At 41.9% G+C, this 21,561-nt stretch overlaps 1 protein-coding gene and 1 long non-coding RNA gene across 2 annotated transcripts; both read right to left on the bottom strand.

The window, feature by feature from the left end:
* Positions 1 to 2,540: 2,540 nt before the first annotated feature.
* LOC135093560 (uncharacterized) lies at positions 2,541 to 9,740 on the bottom strand. The gene is made up of 2 exons (XR_010263419.1): positions 6,934 to 9,740; positions 2,541 to 3,050 (listed from the first exon to the last, which is right to left on the bottom strand). It is a non-coding gene; the product is annotated as an uncharacterized LOC135093560 (long non-coding RNA).
* Positions 9,741 to 10,291: 551 nt separating this feature from the next.
* On the bottom strand, positions 10,292 to 15,453 carry LOC135093524 (uncharacterized). The gene is made up of 2 exons (XM_063992834.1): positions 15,124 to 15,453; positions 10,292 to 14,782 (listed from the first exon to the last, which is right to left on the bottom strand). The coding sequence occupies exon 2, from the start codon at positions 14,741 to 14,743 to the stop codon at positions 12,809 to 12,811; it is 1,935 nt and encodes a 644-aa protein (XP_063848904.1). The 5' UTR covers positions 14,744 to 14,782; positions 15,124 to 15,453; the 3' UTR covers positions 10,292 to 12,808.
* Positions 15,454 to 21,561: the final 6,108 nt, after the last annotated feature.

Here is a 21,561-nt window from a genome sequence, read left to right as displayed (position 1 = left end):
TAGTAAGTTTATATTAAAATCACCTAAAATATAACATGGTAGTTGTGCCCTACTTATAAGACCAATCAAGAGCTTTAATGATGATAAAAAGTCACTAATACTAGAATTTGGTGGTCTGTAAAGTAAACCTACTAGAAACTTATATAAGAGAGAGAGAGAGAAAGAAAGAGAGCGAGAGAGAGAGAGAGAGAGAGAGAGAGAGAGAGAGAGAGAGAGAGAGAGAGAGAGAGTGTGTGTGTGTGTGTGTGTGTGTGTGTGTGTGTGTGTGTGTATGTGTGTGTATCACTAGTTGCTACAGATATTGCTAGAGGTGAAGGCATAAGTTAATGTGGATCAAAAATATTTTATGCATATGTGCATTTTCAGGCGCTGTTTAACCGTGCTGTGAAATTTAGGAGCGGCTTGGCAACATATACAATGGTCAAGCATGGCGGGTAACCACGTCGGAGGACATCATTTCCACACAATAATATGTGAAGGTATTCATTGTCACTGTTTCGGAGGGAAACTGTGTGATCTGATTAATAATCCGCTTGTTCAATGCTAGCGTTGCTCCTGTGCATTTCTTGTCTTGGCAGTCGTGGTGCCACGCCGCTCATTTTTTTTTTTTTCAATTGTTAATTACATCCATATTTATTTATCCAATGATACGATCAAACGTGCAGTTTTCACTGTTTTCGTCACAGAATTGTTCATAGCTCTAATATTTGTAAAAAAAAAAAAAAAAAAAAAAAAAAAAAAATATATATATATATATATATATATATATATATATATATATATATATATATATATATATATATATATATATATATATATATATATATATATATATATATATATATATATATATATATATATATATATATATATATATATATATATATATATATATATATATACTCGTATATATATATATATGTCTGTGTGTGTGTGTGTGTGTGTGTGTGTGTGTGGCCCCCCACTTCCTTTTATCCTCTCTTCATGGCAGCAGAGGGAGAGTGTTGAATGCGCTTTTCGCAGTCAGTCACTACTCAGCTCTTGGACAGAGTAGACGTACTGAGATGAGCCCTGATATTTGAAGAAGACTGAGGTAGGGTAAGAGTTAGACGGGTCAGTTGTCTTAATGGGATAAGTGAGTCATTACTGGACGTACGCAACGGTCTATTTATATAGAATATGAGTATAAATAATAAATAAATAAATGTATGCCAGAAAGAGTAACTGTGTATAACACCCCAGGGAAGTGACTCCTCGGCTGCATGTGTGTAAGGGTCCAGCCTTGTGGTCATTGAGTGGTAAATGTCCCTTTTGTCTGTTCGTAGACACTCGTTTACGGTCGTGTCTAGTTCGCGAGGTTGTTTAGTATTAAGTGCTACTGCATCACGTTGTTGGAGAGCTTAAGTGATTAGCTGTGTAGTGAACTTACTCCCTCCTCAGATCCTGACAAGTCCTGTCGTCAAGGAGGCAGTAAACGGCACTACTAAGCTTGAGGTTATAACACTATTTTACAGTGGGTGGATTTTTTATGGTAGGTGAATGTCCAAGGAGGTGGTATACCTTGATCATATATGTGTCATTGCATGTTATATCTGTGGTTGTCGATTCTTTCACTGCTGTGGATGTTAAGTGTTGTTAGAGTATTTCGTTGTCTGTAGGTCGGTTAAACAGATTGGCAACCTCAATTAGTGTAATGTTACTCTCACTCAGGGAGTATGTCATCTATACTGTCTGGGCTCCCTACCATGTGGCTCATTAGTTCTTTCCAGCTTGGATGTTTTAGATGGCGCTTGCTATATTATCTTCTCCGTGGGAAGGTTAAACGGAGTGGTGACCTCAGAGATTTGATAGTGGTCGACGACCAGTAGGAGCCTGGATTCATTGTGTTTATAACCGTAATAGGATAGAAGGAGCTAACCTAGGGAAAGCTGATCCAAGTGTAGTGTGATGTGTGTAGCGTGATAGAAGGTAGAAAAGAACAACTAACAGAACAGAGAGAAAGAAAAAGAGTCAAGAGTGAGCGCGAGACGTGGACGCTTCCCAGACGCATATTCATGTGAGCAAAGAGGTACTGTAAAACTTATATAAATAAAAAGTTGATCTTCCCCACCCAATTTTCCCCATTTCGTTTTGCTTCTGAAAAGTTTAAGTGAGTAGATCATGTAGCAGAGAGATTGTTCTTTCCTGTAGCATAGTTTGTTTCCACCCAGCCTCCCCAAATAGAGCCCCTAGAATTTTTGAAACATAAGTGATCAGACAGAGTGAGAGAGCGACGAGTACGTGGCGCGTCCAGCACGTAGGAAGCAGGTGCAACAAAAAATTTATAAAAAATTCCCAATGAGATGCTGCTCCCTGAATAGGGTCTGAAGCGGTAGTCAAAACTTGAAGGATAGGTGTCTTGAAACCTCCCTCTTGAAGGAATTCAAGTCATAGGAAGGTGGAAATATAGAAACAGTAAGGGAGTTCTAGAGTTTACCAGAGAAAAGAATGAATGACTGAGAATACTGGTTAACTCTTGCATTAAAGAGGTGGACAGAATAGGGGTGAGAGATAAAAGAATGTCTTGTGCAGCAAGGCCGCGGCAGGAGGGGAGGCATGCAGTTAGCAAGAGCAGAAGAGCAGTTAGCATGAAAATAGCGGTAGAAGATAGCTAGAGATGCAACATTGCGCCAATGAGAAAGAGGTTGAAGATAGTCAGTTATGTTATGTTATGCCTTGGCTACTGATGCCACGCATCATTCCCTTTCCTCAGGTAACAGACACGAAGGAGCTAGTTCAGGCTGTGGAGACATTAATGCAGTACCACTTTCCTACCACCGAAGGTCCTTTGTGGTGTGCACGTCTCCTTCCTGCCAGTGACCCTGGCTGCAGTTTCCGGCAGGAGTTGTCTGCCACTTTTCCCTACACCCGCACATTACTGCTGGCCAATCATCACGGCATCGCCGATGATACCTCAAACATGTACATTGCAAACGCGTTCCTCGACGTGTTGGACGACATGCTCTCCGATAAAGCCGTCGACGACGCAGCTCAGCTGGGCAGGATTGATGCTGGAGAGGAAACCAAAAATATAATTACAACTCGGATGATGGAACTGATGGAGGACGAAGACCAGTAACAGCAGCTACGAGAGAATATGAAAAAGTCAAAACAAGATGAAAAATTAATCCCACGTGCTTATCCGATGCCCAAAGATCCTGCTTTTAAGAGTCAGATAGTCATACGTGACCTGGACAAGGAGACCACCCAAAGCTTCATCAGCAAGTGCAAAGAAGAGCAAATTACGGTGAACAGTGGACTACTGGCGGTGTTCAACACAAGTCTCGTTGACTTCGTGTTGGAAGGAGGCCTAGAACAAGACTTTTACAGAATCCAAGAGCTTCATGCTGTTAACATGAGACGTCATTGGTCAAGTAACACATCGGGAGCACTGGGTGCTCACAGAATGATGATGAAGAACGTTGTCTTGACGCCTCTTAATTGGAAGGACCACTTTTGGGACTATGCCAGAAGCATCCATAAAAATATCACTAAAAGTCTTCAAGAAAAGTATGCAGTGACGTGTGAATTATTATTGTTGGGTAGGGGAAATGTAGAAGATATTTTTGCAGAACGATCATCACCAGAGTATGACTATGCCTCATTCAACATGGGTAACATAGACCATATCATCCTGTCAGAAAGGCATAAGGTAAGGCTCCAACATCTTTTCGTGGTTACCTCATGCTTTACTGAACCTATGGGACACATGTTCCACACCCTGCGAGGACGCTTCATATACAGCTTTGTTTACGCCAGCGACGTTCTCACTCGGGATAAAGCTCAGAAATTGGTGGATAAGACCTTTGAGAACCTGGTGACAGTGCTGAACATGTAAGCAGAGCAGTACACTGCTGACAGAAAACAAATATGGTGATTTACTATCTCAGAAATCATTAGTATAGCTTGACAGTTGTCATGCTCAGAAGACAAGCCACAAGGTGATACGACAAAAGTATTTAACTTATTAATGAAATACCATATAAATGACAAAATATTCAGATCAGTATATAAATTAAAAGATAACATAACAGCTTACTACAGCACAGTGTATCCATATTTACAATAATGTAGCCATGTTTGGTGATCCACCATGAAAACATTTATAGTCATTACTCTTACTAAAAAAAAAAATGTTAGTTATATCTGAAGTACCCCTTAAGAATGACACATGCGCTATTTGTCCAACACACTATACTGTTAATTCAATTTTTTTATCAACTAAAATTAGTCAGCTGGTATCTGCATCTCTTATTACTTTAGATAAAATTTCAATTTTTCAGATTTTTTTATTTATTTTTTTATTTAAGATTTCAAGAATACTTACATCCACCTTGGCTGCCTTCAGAAGTTCAGAAAACGTTGGTCACATGTTAATCTTGTATTTTCTGCTTGAAGAAATTAAATCCAGGGAGGGAAGAATGATTGTCCTTCCACGTTAAGGGCGGAGTGTCTCGCCCAAGGTTTGTTTCTCTTCCTTCTCTCGAATCCTCGAGCAGAAGGGACTCAGGCTGCTGACTCGTCATGATACAGGATCACCGCGTCGAAGCAACGCCTCGAGTGCCCTCGTCACCACCCCCTCCCTCTTTGGTAGGGGGAACTCTGCAAGAGCTGAGGCAATCGTGAGGCCAACAGACACCAGGCGGCAGACAGCTCTCACCATCTGCCACGACTACACCTTCGTTCAGCTGTTCTCCTCTACCGCTCCGGAAGGCTTTGGTAAAGATTGTGGCTGATCTCACCTGCCCTCAGAACCTGGCACTCATCTGCCGTTGGCCCCAACTCGTTCCTGGTTCAACCCATGCCGGCCGAGACGAGATTTCTACGGCTGCAGGGACGCCGGCCTCCAAGGACTCCCCCAAGACTCTTGGTGATATTGCCGGATATCTCTGTTATTGTTGGGTTGTGTTTTTTGTTTTTTGTTAATTACTATTGTGGAGTTCCGTTCTCTCTCGTTTTCTTTACGTCCCAATCTTAGAAGGAGTGTTGACGGGAAGAGTAGCCATCCCGGCCCTGACAGTGTATATCAATAATGATAATTCTCTGTCCTTACATAATTCTAACTATATTACTGTTATGCAGGGCTTTTACATAGGCTGCCCGTGTTCATAGAAATGAGAGGATGGAGTTTGGGGGAGAGAATGGGATTTGAGAAGCATGTATGGTTTTTTTTTTTTGCTTGATATCATTTTATTTTTTGTCTTATTTATTTTGGGGTTATATGTATTTTCGTATCTCTGGGTTACTAAAACATTTAATTTGGCCTTTGCAGTTATAATTTGTGTTGTATACTCTGGGTTGGACTCTGGGTTGGGCAACATGAATCATGCAGGGAGGATGACTGAAAATTTAACCTTGTCACCTGAGTTGGTAAGGCTAATGCACCTTAGGGAAATCTATACTGGTAGAGTTCCTGGTCTGGTTCGCGCGGACTACCAGCTTAAGGTGTCTCCCGAGTCGCTAAGGGATTACCGGTGTGGCAGAATGAAATGTCCAAAGTGTCCAGAGTGTTCGCTGGCAAACGTGCGTGACATCACCCACTTGCATACCGCCGGCGCCCGATGCATATTTCCAAAGTCTAGAAGAGTAGTTGCCAATTACTCATGAACATAATACTGGCTTAGGCAAGGTTAGGTTAGGATTAGGTTGGGTTACGTTTAGACTCTCATGAATATCGTTTCAATTCGATACAATGGTAATAATATATAACTAAGTATTTTTAACAATAGTATATTAAAAAAAGGAAATTTTAACTAGCTAGAACCAAATGATAAGGAACGTCAGCCACATCTTTTTAAAATTTCCTTTATAGCTTCCTAATTTTTTCCTTACTTAATGATCTTTTAACACCTTAATAATCGTGCTACACTATAATTAGCATTGACATAACGTTTAGAATAATGTATAATTGTAAAATAGAAGACGCGACATCCACCTGAGTGATACAAAATATCATATTTTACCATATTGTTATGTTTGTATGTAGCAGCCCTACAGACGAACACACACCGATGCTGTGTGTATGAGGTAGCCTCATATGAGTACATATGTGACTATATATGAGTACATGTGTGAGAACATGTGCGGTGATCTAGGTAGCAGCATTGTGTTGCTCGTTGTTCAGAGGCTGGCGCCGTTAGCACTAATAGAAAGTGCTGACATAAGCCTGTCGGTCGACCTCTGAGGCCCTGTGGTCACGAGATTTTACGAGGGTTTTATCCAAAATGTTTTTTTATCACTATGTAACAGGCAAGCTATCACCAGTAGCGTCACAAGACACCAGCAGCGTCACCAGCAGCGTCATATACAAAGGTTGCATGTACCGCGCACCTACACACACTCTGGTGATAGACGCACTGTCATACTGGGAGCCAGAGTGTGGAACTCTCTCCTGCCCTCCCTCACACAGGAAACATCTATAATCTCTTTTAAGGCTGGACTTTAAAAAATTATTTTACCCGAAAGTATATTTAGTTAGGTTTGTTTTATCTTCATCTTTTTATTGTAAGTGTACCAGTATATGTACATTAACTTAGCACTTTTGTAGTGCATCTATTATGGACGAGTGTTCCACAACTTTATTGTATTCATATTGTTACATATCACCGGTATTTAATCATATTTGTATACTTGACTACTTGTAAAATGTGTAACAACCACTTTGGTGGATAATAAATAATCTAATCTAATTCTCTCTCTCTCTCTCTCTCTCTCTCTCTCTCTCTCTCTCTCTCTCTCTCTCTACATGCGTTTGTATCCTTAAATCTCTTTCTTTCTCTCTTATTTTCCCGTCTTTTTCCGCCACCCCTCTCTCTCTCTCTCTCTCTCTCTCTCTCTCTCTCTCTCTCTCTCTCTCTCTCTCTCTCTCTCTCTCTCTCTCTCTCTCTCTCTTACCGTGGTGGAAAATATTAGAGGTGGGTATGGGAGAGGCTTGTTTGAGATTCCAAGCTGTGAGCGTCCCGTCCGTATGACAGCACACAAGCTGCTTTCCCTCATGATGCCACGACACGGATCTGTAAAAATTAGGTTAGGTTAGGTTAGGAACATGTTAGGTTAGGTTAGGAATGTTTTTTTTAAGGTTGCAGTGACAGATTAACAAGATTTCTGCACTAGTGACAGGAGAAACACTATTTCAGTATGCTGTAGTGTAGGTTATAGGGGTTTTTAATGATGTTTTTGTGATTCCAGTGACAGATTAACAAGATATCTGCATCATTAACAAGAGAAACACCCTTTTAATGGGTTGTAGCTGTAGGGATTTTTAAAGATATTTTTTGTCGTAGTACTGACACCAGCCGCGTCACCGCCCCCCGCAAGACTGATGACGGCGCAAGCAGTCTGGCCTCCCAAGACAACCCTCATTCAGCTGTTGAGGGTCATGACACCACACGCAGAGACGAAACCATCCCCTTGAGTGTCGGCTCAACACACCACTCAGTCTGGTGCCAAAGTTAAAAGTGATGACTGCGTGAGTGGCGCTGCTTCCCTCAGTGCCCCGGTGGTTAGTGGCGCAGAGGACCTGAGGGACACCATTTTGAAGGAGTCAGTATCCTGAGTTTCTGAAGCAAGATATAGACCTTATGAACGTAGATATGTGTAGCGCACCGAAGATAAGGCGAAGCGCAGGCATACAGCAGGCAGACAGCGGGAGACAGCAGCAGCAGCAGCAGGGTTGTGTGCCGAGACGTCGCACACTCAGATCATGGATCCATGAAGACAGGCGGGTCGCTGGTCGCTTTGTACTTTGTGATGCAGTACTTCGAAATGTCCTAGTGCCTTCAATGTCTCCACTGTAGTTGTGTCAAAGTATTGTGTGGTTTTCCATGTGTCTTTCACGTGTTTCATGTGTTTAATTGGTGCTTCATCAAGATGTGAAAAACGGTACTCTCTGTGGTCCTTCGCATGCAGTGACCCTGTGTTTTATTATTAATTGTACTGTGTTAATATATTTCATTTATTACGTGGTGATCAAAATATTTTATGTTGTGTGTGATGTTGTGTTTAGTGATGGAGAGTGAGCGTCACTGTGTTACGTGTGGCTCTAAATGAGTCCTCCATATTATTTGAAACAATGTGTAATTAATTGTTTAGTGTACGATTTGCCTCATTCTATTTACTTGACTTGAATGCTTTTCAGTCAATAAAGGAATAGATGAACTTTAAATGCTGAAAAGTAAGCAAGTTTTCAGACAAAGGGAAGACTCAGTATTGCCACATTTTTGGATGCAGCTGACTAGTAAATACCTTCACACAACAGGACACCTGACCGTTTTCTTTTCTGTGGCCTTGTATTTGACCAGTTGGGGGGGGACCGTCAGTCACACGCAAGGGGCGCAGGTAACGTCCTGTCCTTGAAACAAACGTAAAAGTAGAAATGTCAAACAAATTCTGTCTGGCTCAGGATGCCCACTACCATCTCTGACTGACGCCATCACGAAAAATAGATTCTTCAACAGTAGCGTGGTAGTTGTCTTGCAGCATTTACAATAACCTTTATGTGTAGATATGTCTGCTTTGAAATTCGGCAACAAATTTGCTTGTTGTTGGTGATGGTGGTGGTAGAGGTGGTGCTGCAGGTGGTATCAGCAGTGGTAGTGTGTGTGGTAGTGAACACGCCATTAGTTGTGGCAATAAATGTGGTGCATATGGACAGGTGTTCTTGTAACTGTTGTGGCTGTGGTGGTGTGATGACTGGAGCGACGACAGTGTCACTGGTACAAGTATTTGCGTGAAAAAGGTGCAAGAACACAAACGCTTCATTACAGGAAATGTTGCTCTTCCATTGCGTGTTGGCTCTAAGGCGTCGCTGAGGCGGTGCCCCTGTACACTGCCAGATTAATGGTCCCTCATCCTTCACTCGCTGTCAGGTTATCTCAGATCCAGAGATTTCTTCACCTTTGGCACACAAGTAACGTCAGTCTACCGTTGGTGCATGTTAACTACATTTCCTTGTATATTGCTATTAAACTTAAACTGTTGCTACACAAATTTTGATATTTTTGCGTTCACTGCCAAGTAATAAAAGTTTGCAATCATTCAAAAGAAAAATCATTGACTGTAGTAGCAATTACCATATAAATATTTTCTTCTTCTCATTACATACTTTTTCCCTTCTTTTCCTTGTCCCTTGCTTGGTGCCACTCGTGTGGGGAGAAGGCGCAAGTCCCCAACGGAGTCTGTCACAACCAGATGGAAAGAAAAAAGAAAACCCAAGTGAAAACATCACAGTTCTTGACACTCCAGCCTCTCCAAGCTTTCTAACTCTCGCCCCTTGCTTGGCTTCAGTCACAGTAACAGTAACAACAGTCATGATAGCTCATAAAACAGAACAGAGGAACGTGTACCTACAAATGCTGCAACCCAACACATCAGGATACAAGAAAGCTCGCATTCCCGAGTCTTAATACACCTGTGGCGCTGCGGGGCCCTCACCATTCCGGCCAGTAGTTCCCGCCAGCGTGAGGAGCGCTTGGGAAGACAGCTGGAGCCGCCGCCACAGCTCATGATGCTAGAAAAGGGAGATGTATGGTAGCCTGTCTGTGTCTGTTAGCGCCGGGCTGGCAACCACGAATATGGAGGCGAAAGAGAACTGAGAGGTGCAGGAAGAGGAGCAAGGAGAGAAGAATGGGAGGAGAGGGAACAGTGAGGAGAAAGAGGTAAGAATCGTAAGGAAGATAACAGAGAGAGAGAGAGAGAGAGAGAGAGAGAGAGAGAGAGAGAGAGAGAGAGAGAGGAATAGAGTGACATGGGGGAAAGCTGAGACCAAGAGTGACAAGGAGGAAAAAAAGGAGAGAGATGGAAAGGAAAGAAGGAAAAGGATCAAATAAGAGCGTGATAATGAGGTAGAAGGAATAAGGAAAATGGAGGTGACACGAGCGATGACTATGTTAATAATGTGTGACAGTAATCGCAAAATTAAGCAAGATGACACCAATGTGAAAAACAACACCAAATGAATGTTCGTATAAAGAAAACGGACAAAAAAAAAATGAAAAAGAGAGAAAGATGATGGGATAGTGGAGGAGAGAGAGAGAGAGAGAGAGAGAGAGAGAGAGAGAGAGAGAGAGAGAGAGAGAGAGAGAGAGAGAGAGAGAGAGAGAGAGAGAGAGGGGTAAAGCCAGGAGATAAAAGGAACATTGATACTTGATTATTCTTGTTGTTATTTTCATGTACTTACAGTGAGGCCCAAAACTTCCCTGTACACATGGAATAACTGAGTTGCCGGTCACTGCTCGTCCGTCTAGAGGAAAAAAACGCCTGTTTTCACTATCTTTCGTCTCCGACCGCTCACCACATAAAACGATTCACAGCTTTTCTCGGGGCAACTATACTAGCTTTGTCATTTACTCAACCATCTTTCAGTACATAATCGCGTATTTTCATAAAGTTATAGAGCAGTTTTATCAAGGGGTCTTTAAATAGATGAATATAGGGAGGTTGACTGAGGAGAATATTAATTATAGGCACTTTTATTATGAGATTTATGAGCCTTAAACAGTTTCATTCGTAAAGTGAAACCCAGCATACACACACACACACACACACACACACCTTCCTGTTAAACCTGAGTAAACACTGACAAGAGAAGAGGAAATACACCAAAACACAAGGATTCAATAAAACAAAGTACACAAGCAGAGAATAGAAAAATGAGTGTAAGGTGACCACGATACATTGGCAACTGATGAGTGGAGAAGTGGTTTCCCTGTACACGAAGGCTAGCGGTCACATACACACACACACACACACACGAGAGGTGCACTTGCGTATGAGAACATTCCTTTCACTAATGCAAGGAGACAACAAGTGCATAACTGCCGCAGACACAGAGGAACACACCACGCGGCTTCTCTGGGATCTGGATATTTGCAAGCGTCTCGGTGTCTCTCCTCGACCGCCTGTAGCACCTCTAGTACAAGTTGTGAGGGTTTTCAAGTTTTTAGCGGAGGTTCAACAAAGATTTTGTTTCATTATTCGAAAAAATACTCGTACTCTTGAGATAGAAAGGTAATCTCTTTGTCTTTTGAAAACAGCCCTTATGACATGATAAGGCGCTACAGAACAAAGGCTGTGGTCTGCTGCTGTCTGTGAAACTCGTGACAGTGTGGACGATGCAGGAAGTCTCACACCTACCATTCCTCTTACTGATGAGCAGCAGGGGGCGTTAGACAAGGGGAAGTGACATTAATTGCTTCATTCTAAACGCCACAACAACGAGATCAAAAGGCTCCACGCGGCAAAACTACTGGGAAACAAAAAATACTAAAGATACGATGAAATATGATCGAAAAAAAAAAGCACGAAAGCAGTTTCATGGTAAAACACAAGAGATCATTTTAAAGAAGGCAAGGCAAGGGAAGGGGTGAGAGAGGACAGCTCTCAGGAGAAAATGAAGGTTGAACAACGCAAAGTACGAAGTGAAGGGGATAGTGACAGACAGGAAACAAGCAGCCAGCGAGTCAAGGCCGCAGGATGGACTATCGGATGAGGAGGAGGGTTGGTGGACGAGGCAGTGGATGTAGTGTGCAGTGGAGAGTGCGCGTGGGACATGAGGAAATAAGCAGTGCAGGAGACGTGGATACAGAATGGTGTGGTGCTGGACTGGGAAGGAGAGCGCGTGGAGGGTGACGCAGTGTGGATTAGTGGAGGAGAGCAGGCAGGCACGGGATAAAGAAGGAAAGGAACAAGTAGGGATGCTTCAGATCGTGCACGTTGCCACATCTTCTTTCTTTGTTTCCTTCTACTTGACAAACATTATTTATTTGCTGTCCAGGTCACGTTCCTTCATCAGCTTCCTTGTTACTCACTGTCCCCTCACTCCTCATCATCTCCTCAGCCCTCATGCTCTCCTTGCTTTAGCCTCTTCGTCACTCAGCTCTACATTCCTGTTTTATTATCATTTCTTAACACTCATTCCTCTTCTTCCTCCTCACATTTCTGTTTTGTCATTCTCAACCATTTTCTTCCCCCTAGGGTTTCCTGTTTTTGGGATTTTATAGCATCCCGGGATTCCGGGAAAAATCAAGACATTTCCCGGGATCCCGGGATTTCCCGTAGCAGATAATGTTTGCTAATACTCCTTCTCTATCGTAATTCGTAAATGAACCTCAGTAGTACTTTTTTTTTTTTTTTTTTTTACAGTAACAGGAGCGACTCAAGGGCACAACAAAAGACAGAAAAAATACGCTGTTACTTACCCTGTGAAAGTGTGAAATAAGTATTTTTAAATGACATAGAGTTTCCTAATACGTATAGAATATGAATTTTTGCATATTACCATATCCATATAGAAGCTTGGCCAGTAGCACTGGCCACCTCCACTGACCCCCATCAAGCCATCTTGCTCCACAAGACTGTAAACTACACAGAAAATGAAACTATGGAATAACTTTTGCATATATTCAATAACACATGTAAAATAATTTGAACACCATATTCCACAAAACCTAAAAAGTGAATAAATAAATAAATAAATAAATAAATAAATAAATGAAAATACTGAAAGTTCCGAAATGCCCTGAAATTAAAGAAGAGTAGATATTATCTGGTATTTTCCCAGTGTATTTGAATAAAGCTGAAGAAAATAAAAATTCCGTAATGCACATACAAAATCATAAAAAGAATATTTGGAATTTAGGCCCAACTTTCCAGACATGGTAAACGAAAAGAGGGAAGTGGGACTTTAAACACCCAATGCTAGAGTATGGAATGGCCTGTAGATTAAAAAAAAAAAAAAAAAAAATCACAGCTGCAAATGCAGTCATACACCCTAAGAATTATTTTTGAAATAACTCTTCAAAAAGCACAAACAGTCAATACTACGATCACTGAGCTTTGATCTTAGTTTGGTAATAAAAAGGCCAGCTGCTAAAAAAACCCTTTCAGATTCAACTGACGTTGGTGGTACAGAGTTGAGAGCCTGGAGCAATTTTTCTAAATTCTGTGTTCTGTCCCCAGTTGCCTCAAATACACTGAATTCCTTCCCAATGTAGTTACATTCACTTCTCTTTTTTGTACTTTGTGTCTGAATCTGATCTATGGCTGCCATAGATCTATCAGTGAGTGAGCTTTGTTGATTTACAGATGTTTCCACATTATCACTAGTTGTAGCTTCTTCATCACTTACTTGAAACAGTCTTCCTAACAGCTGTTTAGCTGACTCCACGATGGCAGACTTACGGGGTAAAGCTAATGGTAATCTTTCCTCACAGCTGTTATAATCCTTACCACAATGCAGGTATTTCATAAGGCCTACGAGAACCGCACTCCTCCTTTCATTTATTCTGCTATAGAGAGAATTTTGCAGCTTCATTGAAAATGATGACTTTTGTTCATTCAATTCTTTCAACATGAATGAAAACACACCTTCAGCACTAAGAATAGTTGTACCTCTGCATCCCATCCTCTCTGCCCCTAGTTTCACTGGTTGCAGTGCTGTTACTAAGTCATTCAGCACTTTTAATTCTCCATTTGTGATGTTCATTTCCATATTACAGTCAATCATAGCTTTAGCAACTGAGTTTTTTACTTTGAGAAATCGCTCTAGCATGTCTAGCAAGCTGTTCCACCTTGTCTTTGAGTCGAGTTTTAGCATCAGTTCTTTGCCATATTCACTAACAACATACATCTGCAGCTTCTCATTTCTTGTGGGTGATTTTCTAAAAATCTTTACAATTTTCCTGACTTTGTTGATGGTGACAGACAAATCTATGTTCCCTACTTCATCATCTTCCAGATCCTCTAACCTAATATTTTCCAAATCCTCATCTGATACCACCTCTATCATACTACTCAACTCTTCTTCCTCTGGCACAGCTTCCACATCATCAGCTTCCTCTTCTTGGAGATGGGTAACATTTCTCCTTTCCAAACTAACTAAGTTACCATCTGTTTTCATGTAAAGAACATCAGAAACAGCAAGATGTATTCCATGAGCATAACACATGTGATGACAGGTCTTAATCAGTTTGCCAAATTTAACCATGACGCTGGCTCCATCAGTTACACATGCAACTACATCTCTTTCCAAGTTTACCTGAAACTCGGCTAACTTATTCTCAACTACCTCAACTGCAGTCTCTGCTGGTAGTGAACCTGTAATTCTAGCCATTCCTAGATTCCAAAAGGTATCACTAGTATGTAAATTTATGTTCATGTATCTCTTGTTTTTTAGTGAAGTATACTCATCAAGAGATAATCCAAACCTAACCCCAACATTCTTCCTTTTGTTAATATCAAATATCACCCTTTCTTTTGCAACATTGTACTGCTTATGTACAAGATCCATAACAAGAGTTGGACTTTGAGGCAATTTGTATCCCCTTGCAAGCATTGATGTCTTTATGAACTCACTCTTGGCAATGGCATTTATGGAAAATCCATCTACTGCAGCTAGCTTCCCAACGATTTCTTCCTTCGTCTCCTCCTTTTTAAAAAAATCAGTCATTTTCTGTTGCACAGAATTCCTCTTCACCTCACTCGTATCTTTATCATGAGACCTGTCTGAAGGACGTTTGAGATTTTCTGTTTTTTCAATTGAATGTTTGCTCTTGAGATGACGGATCATACCACTGGTAGACCATCCTCTGCACTTTATAACTGCATGACACTTTTTACATCGTGACGATTCTTCACATTTAAGTTTTTCAAAATATTTCCATGCATAAGACTCAGTACTGGTTGTTGCTTCTGCCTCGTCTGCCATTTTAATGGTTATGTAGAGTCAGATAATTCAGTAAATCACCTGAAAAAAAAAAAAAAAAATCATTCTCTATATTCCCTATAAGGATGTTGTTGTCACAATAAATCATATCCATGTGAGAGACCCCGTATTTGTAGTCTGTAACACTAAAATTCAATAACGAACTCACATTCAGAGACACAGTTATGAGGAACAGGCGACTTATTTTCTAGTTTTTACACTGTATTATTTCAGGCTCACCCCACCGAAGTAGAATTATGGTAAGGACAAAGGAATGAGGATGTTAGCAATCAGCATGAAGCAGGCCACAGGAAATAATTTCACATTACACAATTAACACACGTTACACACCTTCACGCAGGGATAGAATAGAACAGACTAACCTGACTCAGCGCCAGAAGCCCACCAAAGCAAAGAAGTGTACGAGAACGGTACGTGTCGTCGCTCGTCAGCTGATTCAGCTCATCGCTGTCTCGCTTCCAGCCCAGGCATCTCTCTCTCTCTCTCTCTCTCTCTCTCTCTCTCTCTCTCTCTCTCTCTCTCTCTCTCTCTCTCTCATACATTTTCGTATTTTTTAGCTGACATAAGAAAAAAATAATAAAAAGAAGTTTCCCGGGATTTCCCGGGATTTCACATATTTCCCGGGAAGGAAAAAAAGCCCATTTATGGCCGGGATCCCGGGATCCCGGGATCTCGGGATCCCGGGAAGGAAACCCTACTTCCCCCTTCACGTCTCTCGTGTTTTGACTGTATCCTTATCTACATATTTACAGTATTATTATTTTTTTTTTAGTTTATTTATTTTTACTCATCGTCTCATCAATGACTTTTTTTTTTTCCCTTTCATTTCTTCCCCGGCTCCCGTATTGCCACACGCACGCCTGCTTCTGTCCCGCAGCCTCGCCTTCCTTGTGAACCCTATGAACTGCGTGGCTTCAGAGAAAATGGGCCTCTGCCTCTAGGCGTCAACTGAATCGAGGGATGACTGAGGTATTTTTAAATGGTCTGCTGCTAATGTTCTAACCAAGCCTTGTGTGACCCTGTGTCGTCCTTTGAATCTTAAGTTGCATGATTAAGATATTACAGGCCGGAGTTTTACGTCATTTTTTTTCTTTTTTATGGCGTTAGTTGTTAATTGTAGTCACTGAATCAGATGAATTATTTGAGGTATTGTTCGGAGAGTAATTCGGAATATTTCACTGCCTGTTGGATCTATCACAGGAAAAGGCTTCCATTTCAAGATTAAACTTTTCTTATGAAGAGTGGTTAAGCTAAGACAGTTTACACGCATTACAGGAAGCTGTGTGTGCTGCGGAATAATAGTAAACAAAAATTATTGGTAGTGTTTTATTTCTATCATTGGCTCTTACTACGCCTAACAAGAAGGGCTTTACGTAAATAATGTCATCTTATTACCAAGTGTGTGTGTGTGTGTGTGTGTGTGTGTGTGTGTGTGTGTGTGTGTGTGTGTGTGTTCCCGTGTTTTTTTTTTCTTTTTTTTTTTTCGCTTTCAGTCAACGTTTGCAGTCCTACCCCCCTGTGCACGTCCCAAACTAAAAGAGACGGTGATTGTTTAATTTCCGATAAAAGGGGAGAAGTTGAAGAAAGCGAATATTAGCAAGCAGTGTGTGTCTCTTGATTGTTCGTCTTTGTCTTGCTGCTGTTGTGTGCCTCGCTAAAAGTTTGATGCTGGTGTCCCTTCATTACGTAAAAAATATATATAAATAAATATATAAATAAATAGATAAAAACAAAAAATAAATGCTGTTTTCTCTATATTATTATTGTTGTTGTTGTTGTTGTTGTTGTTGTTGTTGTTGTTGTTGTTGTTATTGTTGTTGTTGTTGTTGATAGTGGTGGTGGTGATGGTGGTGGTGGCGACTGTTGCTGTTGTTGTTGTTGTTGATAGTGGTGGTGGTGATGGTGGTGGTGGCGACTGTTGCTGTTGTTGTTGTTGTTGTTGATAGTGGTGGTGGCGACTGTTGTTGTTGTTGTTGGTGGTGGTGGTGATGATGGTGGTGGCAATTGTTGTTGTTGTTGTTGGTGGTGGTGGTGGTGGTGGTGGTGGTGGCGGCGACTGTTATTGTTATTGTTAATGATGTTGGGGTTAGGAAGGAGTGGGTTGTGGAAAGGGGCAGGAAAAAGTGGGAGGCGGGTAAGGGCGGGAAGGAGTGCTGGCAGGTAGTGGCCGCGAAGGGGCTGTTAGCTGGTTGGTGTGGGGAGAGGGGAGCTGCTGGCGGAAGGGGGACCGGAAGGAGTGGCTGTCGGTGGTGGGGAGAGGAGTGGGAGAGGGGGGCGGAAGCGTCTCAGACTGACACAACGGAATGGCGTTCAGTTTGAAATCGTGGCAGGTGCAGTTTCCCTGGCCAGCGGTATGATGGGACTTGCAAAACACACAAATCTTTCTGTACACAACCCACGTGGCGGCTACTCAACACACCTGGTACACTACTGGTAGCACACTTCGGGGAAGGCTTGGCCAATCGTGGTTATCTTGACCACCACTAAGTCTTTGAGGAGGAACACAATGTGATACACACGCGCACCACTCAAGATACGCCGCCACACTGGCTGCAGACTGAGCGGCGTCCCTTTGGCTCAGTGTTTCCAGGCTGTTCGGTACTTGAGCGACACACAAAGGTCTATTTAATATACAGGAACTTGTTCAACAAACGAACACACTCATATCTACGAAAAAGAAACAAAAAAAGCCAGAGGGAAGAAAATGCACTCCATTTTTTGTTGAGTCATAACAGCAATGATGTAGATAGTGGCTGAAGGAAAACTGACCAAATATATGGCACCCACCCACTTACACACACACACACACACACACACACACACACACACGTCATAACCAATATGTAATTTTTCGTGAATATTCTCATAGTGTGAAGAAGCACGAAGGGAGAGAGAGAGAGAGAGAGAGAGAGAGAGAGAGAGAGAGAGAGAGAGAGATGAAAAGAGGAGGGAGGGAGAGGGAGAGGGAGAGAGGGAGAGGGACCAAGAGTGAGCGTTTATATAAAGAGTGAATATGAATTTTTATTTGGGACTTTATTTGTTGCTTATTTTGTTTTTTGTTTATTTATTGAATTGTTTTGCATAATTAGAAATGAAATGCTTTTGTTATTATTATTATTATTATTATTATTATTATTATTATTATTATTATTATTATTACTAGTTGTTGTTGTTGTTGTTGTTATAACTTTTTATTATTAGCATGTAAAGGAATTTTACTTCTACTTCTTCTTCTTCTTCTTCTTTGTTACTTTTTCTTCCATTTATTTATTTTTTTGTTTGTTTATTTGTTTATTTATATATATTTAATTATTCACTTTTTTTTTGTGTGTATGCTTAGTAGTAGTACTGGTTCATCTCTTTCTTTATTTATCTACACATGTGGCATGATAATGCTCTCTCGTTATTGGCTGCTGCCTGGCCAATCAGGGCTCAGGAACATTTGAACCAACGTTATTTAAACAATACCACCACCACCATCATCATCAAAAACAACAACAACAACAACAACAATAATAATAATAATAATAATAATAATAATAATAATGATAATAATAATAATAATAATAATAATTTCAGTTATTTCAGTTATCAGTGATACGCTGATGATACCACCCTACACTTTTCCACGTCTTTTCATAGACGTCCAACCCTTCAGGAGGTAAACATATCACGCAGGGAAGCCACAGAACGCCTGACTTCTGATCTTTCTAAAATTTCTGATTGGGGCAGAGCAAACTTGGTATTGTTCAATGCCTCAAAAACTCAATTCCTCCATCTATCAACTCGACACAACCTTCCAGACAACTATCCCCTCTTCTTCAATGACACTCAACTGTCCCCCTCTTCTACACTGAACATCCTCGGTCTGTCCTTTACTTATAATCTGAACTGGAAACTTCACATCTCATCTCTAGCTAAAACAGCTTCTATGAAGTTAGGTGTTCTGAGACGTCTCCGCCAGTTTTTCTCACCCTCCCAGCTGCTAACTCTGTACAAGGGCCTTATCCGTCCATGTATGGAGTATGCTTCACATGTCTGGGGGGTTCCACTCACTGCTCTTCTAGACAGGGTGGAATCAAAAGCTTTTCGTCTCATCAACTCCTCTCCTCTAACTGACTGTCTTCAGCCTCTCTCTCACCGCCGCAATGTTGCATATCTAGCTGTCTTCTATCGCTATTTTCATGCTAACTGCTCTTCTGATCTTGCTAACTGCATGCCTCCCCTCCTTCCGCGGCCTCGCTGCACAATACTTTGTTCTTTCTCTCACCCCTATTCTGTCCACCTCTCTAACGCAAGAGTTAACCAGTATTCTCAATCATTCATCCCTTTCTCTGGTAAACTCTGGAACTCCCTGCCTGCTTCTGTATTTCCACCTTCCTATGACTTGAATTCCTTCAAGAGGGAGGTTTCAAAACACTTATCCATCAATTTTTGACCACTGCTTTGACCCTTTTATGGGACTGGCATTTCAGTGGGCATTTTTTTATTAGATTTTTGTTGCCCTTGGCCAGTGTCCTTCCTACATAAAAAAAAAAAAAGTTATATGAATGATATATTCATAGAAAGCTTAACTGTACTTTATTTTTTGTGTATTTTCTGTATTTTGTGTATGTAAAAAAAACAGTGCACAGATTACTTCCAGTAGTAGCAGTAGTAGTAGTAGTAGTAGTAGTAGTAGTAGTAGTAGTAGTAGCGTTATTATTATAATTATTATTATTATTGTTATTATTATTATTATTATTATTATTAGTAGTAGTAGTAGTAGCGTTATTATTATAATTATTATTATTGTTGGCGACTGTGGAGAACCTCAACTCCCTCAAGCTCACCAGGTCCCTCACAGAGAAGATCATTGCTCAGGACGCACATGGTGAAATAGCCCAAAGTGCAGTCACTGAGCAAGGACGAATTATATCTAGAGATAGGCAACAACATCAACGAAACTGTCTCGAAGACCTGATAAACATCCTGCCTGCAACCACAGTGAGAAAAATCCTCACTGCACAGGAAACGGGAGCCTCTAACTGGCTAACGTCACTGCCCATCAGAGCGAAGGGCTTCAGCCTCAACAAACAAGAATTTGTCGACGCCATTGCTCTGAGGTACGGCTGGCCGATGGAAGGACTCCCCAGTACCTGTGTGTGGCTCCCCCAATGACGTCAACCACACCATGACGTGCAAAAAGGGGGGATTCGTATGTATCAGGCACGATGAGGTGAGAGATCTGACCGCCAGCATGCTCAGGGAGGTGTGCCACGATGTCTCCACTGAACCGACCCTCCTGCCGCTAGACGGCGAGCACCTGCGCTACAGAACAGCCAACACCACCAACGAGGCTCGAGTCGACGTCAGTGCACGAGGGTTCTGGACAAGGGGACAGAAAGCATTCGTGGACATACGGATCTTTGACCCGATGGCCGCCTGTCACCACGAACTCTCCCTGGAGGCCGCCCACCGCAAGAATGAGCAGGAGAAGATCCGAGCGTATGGGGAGAGAATCCAACACGTTGACCAGGGCAGCTTCACACCTCTGGTCTTCACCACATCTGGCGGGATGGGCTCCAAGGCTCAGTGCTTCTACTCAAGACTAGCCGACCTAATGGCAGAAAAGAAGCACCAGCCAAGGAGCCATGTCGTCGCATGGATGAGGTGCCGTCTCTCATTCTCCCTCCTCAGATCTGCCCTCCTGTGTCTCAGGGGGACAAGGCATTCCACTCCCATACCTGCAGACTTAGGAGGCCTCGACTGCGAGGCTACAGTGGTGGAGAGTGGCATAAGAGTAGATAGAGTAGAGGTAGAGTGAATTTATAATTAACAACTAATGTTTATATTATAGAGTATTAGATATGGTTGGATGCCACAGTCATTAGCGAGAGCTGGGGCTAATGACCTCCAAGTAATGGAGCCCCTAATTGACACATCAATAAACATGGGGTGGAGGTATTATTTTAATGTAGTAGTAGTAGTAGTAGTAGTAGTAGTAGTAGTAGTAGTAGTAGTAGTAGTAGTAATAGTAGTAGCAGTAATGAGCGTTGTGTAGGAGGGAGATGTCGGCAGGAATTGTTAAATAAATGCTACAGGAAAAGCCACCAACATTTTCACATTTTAAATAATAACTGGTGATTATTTACATTTGTTGCAAGTCAAAATGTGTGCGTGCCATTCATGTTGAAATGGTTGCAAGTTATTAGTTGTCAGTTTGTGTCTGTTGAACACACTGAGAGATGAACGCAAGCACCGCACAAACACAGGCATCATCACAAGCATCAACACAACCAATACTGACTCGGCGCCATTAATGTGGACTTGTCAAAACACTCACCACCATTACGTCAATTACTGTAAACACGCCATGGAGGAGTTAATTTTCGTACACCACACAAACCTGTCGTGCCACGCGTGAGTCATGCAGTAAGCAGCCCACTCCTCCTTCAATAACATAATGGATACACTGCGTTACGCTCTCAAGCTCAAGTTGTTCCGTCCATCTCCACCCCTCTGTGGTGAGGCAGGCCCTCTCTGCTGCTGCTGTGTCTTCTTGTCTCTGCTGCTCTCCGCTCCTCAACCACTCCACAGTCACCCGCTGTAATGTAATGCAATGCTTGGGGACTGCCTACTTCCCTACCTGAACTACTGATTTTCATTGTCATAACTGTCCACACGTGTACCATTCACGCTGCTTATTAGTGCCTCTGGTCCGCCCGCAGTCATGGTGCTTCATACACCAGCCAATCAGAGAGCAGGGGCGGCTTGAAGGCGGAGCGTAAGTGGGGGTGGCTATTTTCTATAGGCTCACC

This window comes from Scylla paramamosain, chromosome 43 (assembly GCF_035594125.1).
Source record: "Scylla paramamosain isolate STU-SP2022 chromosome 43, ASM3559412v1, whole genome shotgun sequence".
Taxonomy (NCBI): domain Eukaryota; kingdom Metazoa; phylum Arthropoda; class Malacostraca; order Decapoda; family Portunidae; genus Scylla; species Scylla paramamosain.
This window is presented reverse-complemented; position numbering and strand designations above follow the sequence as displayed.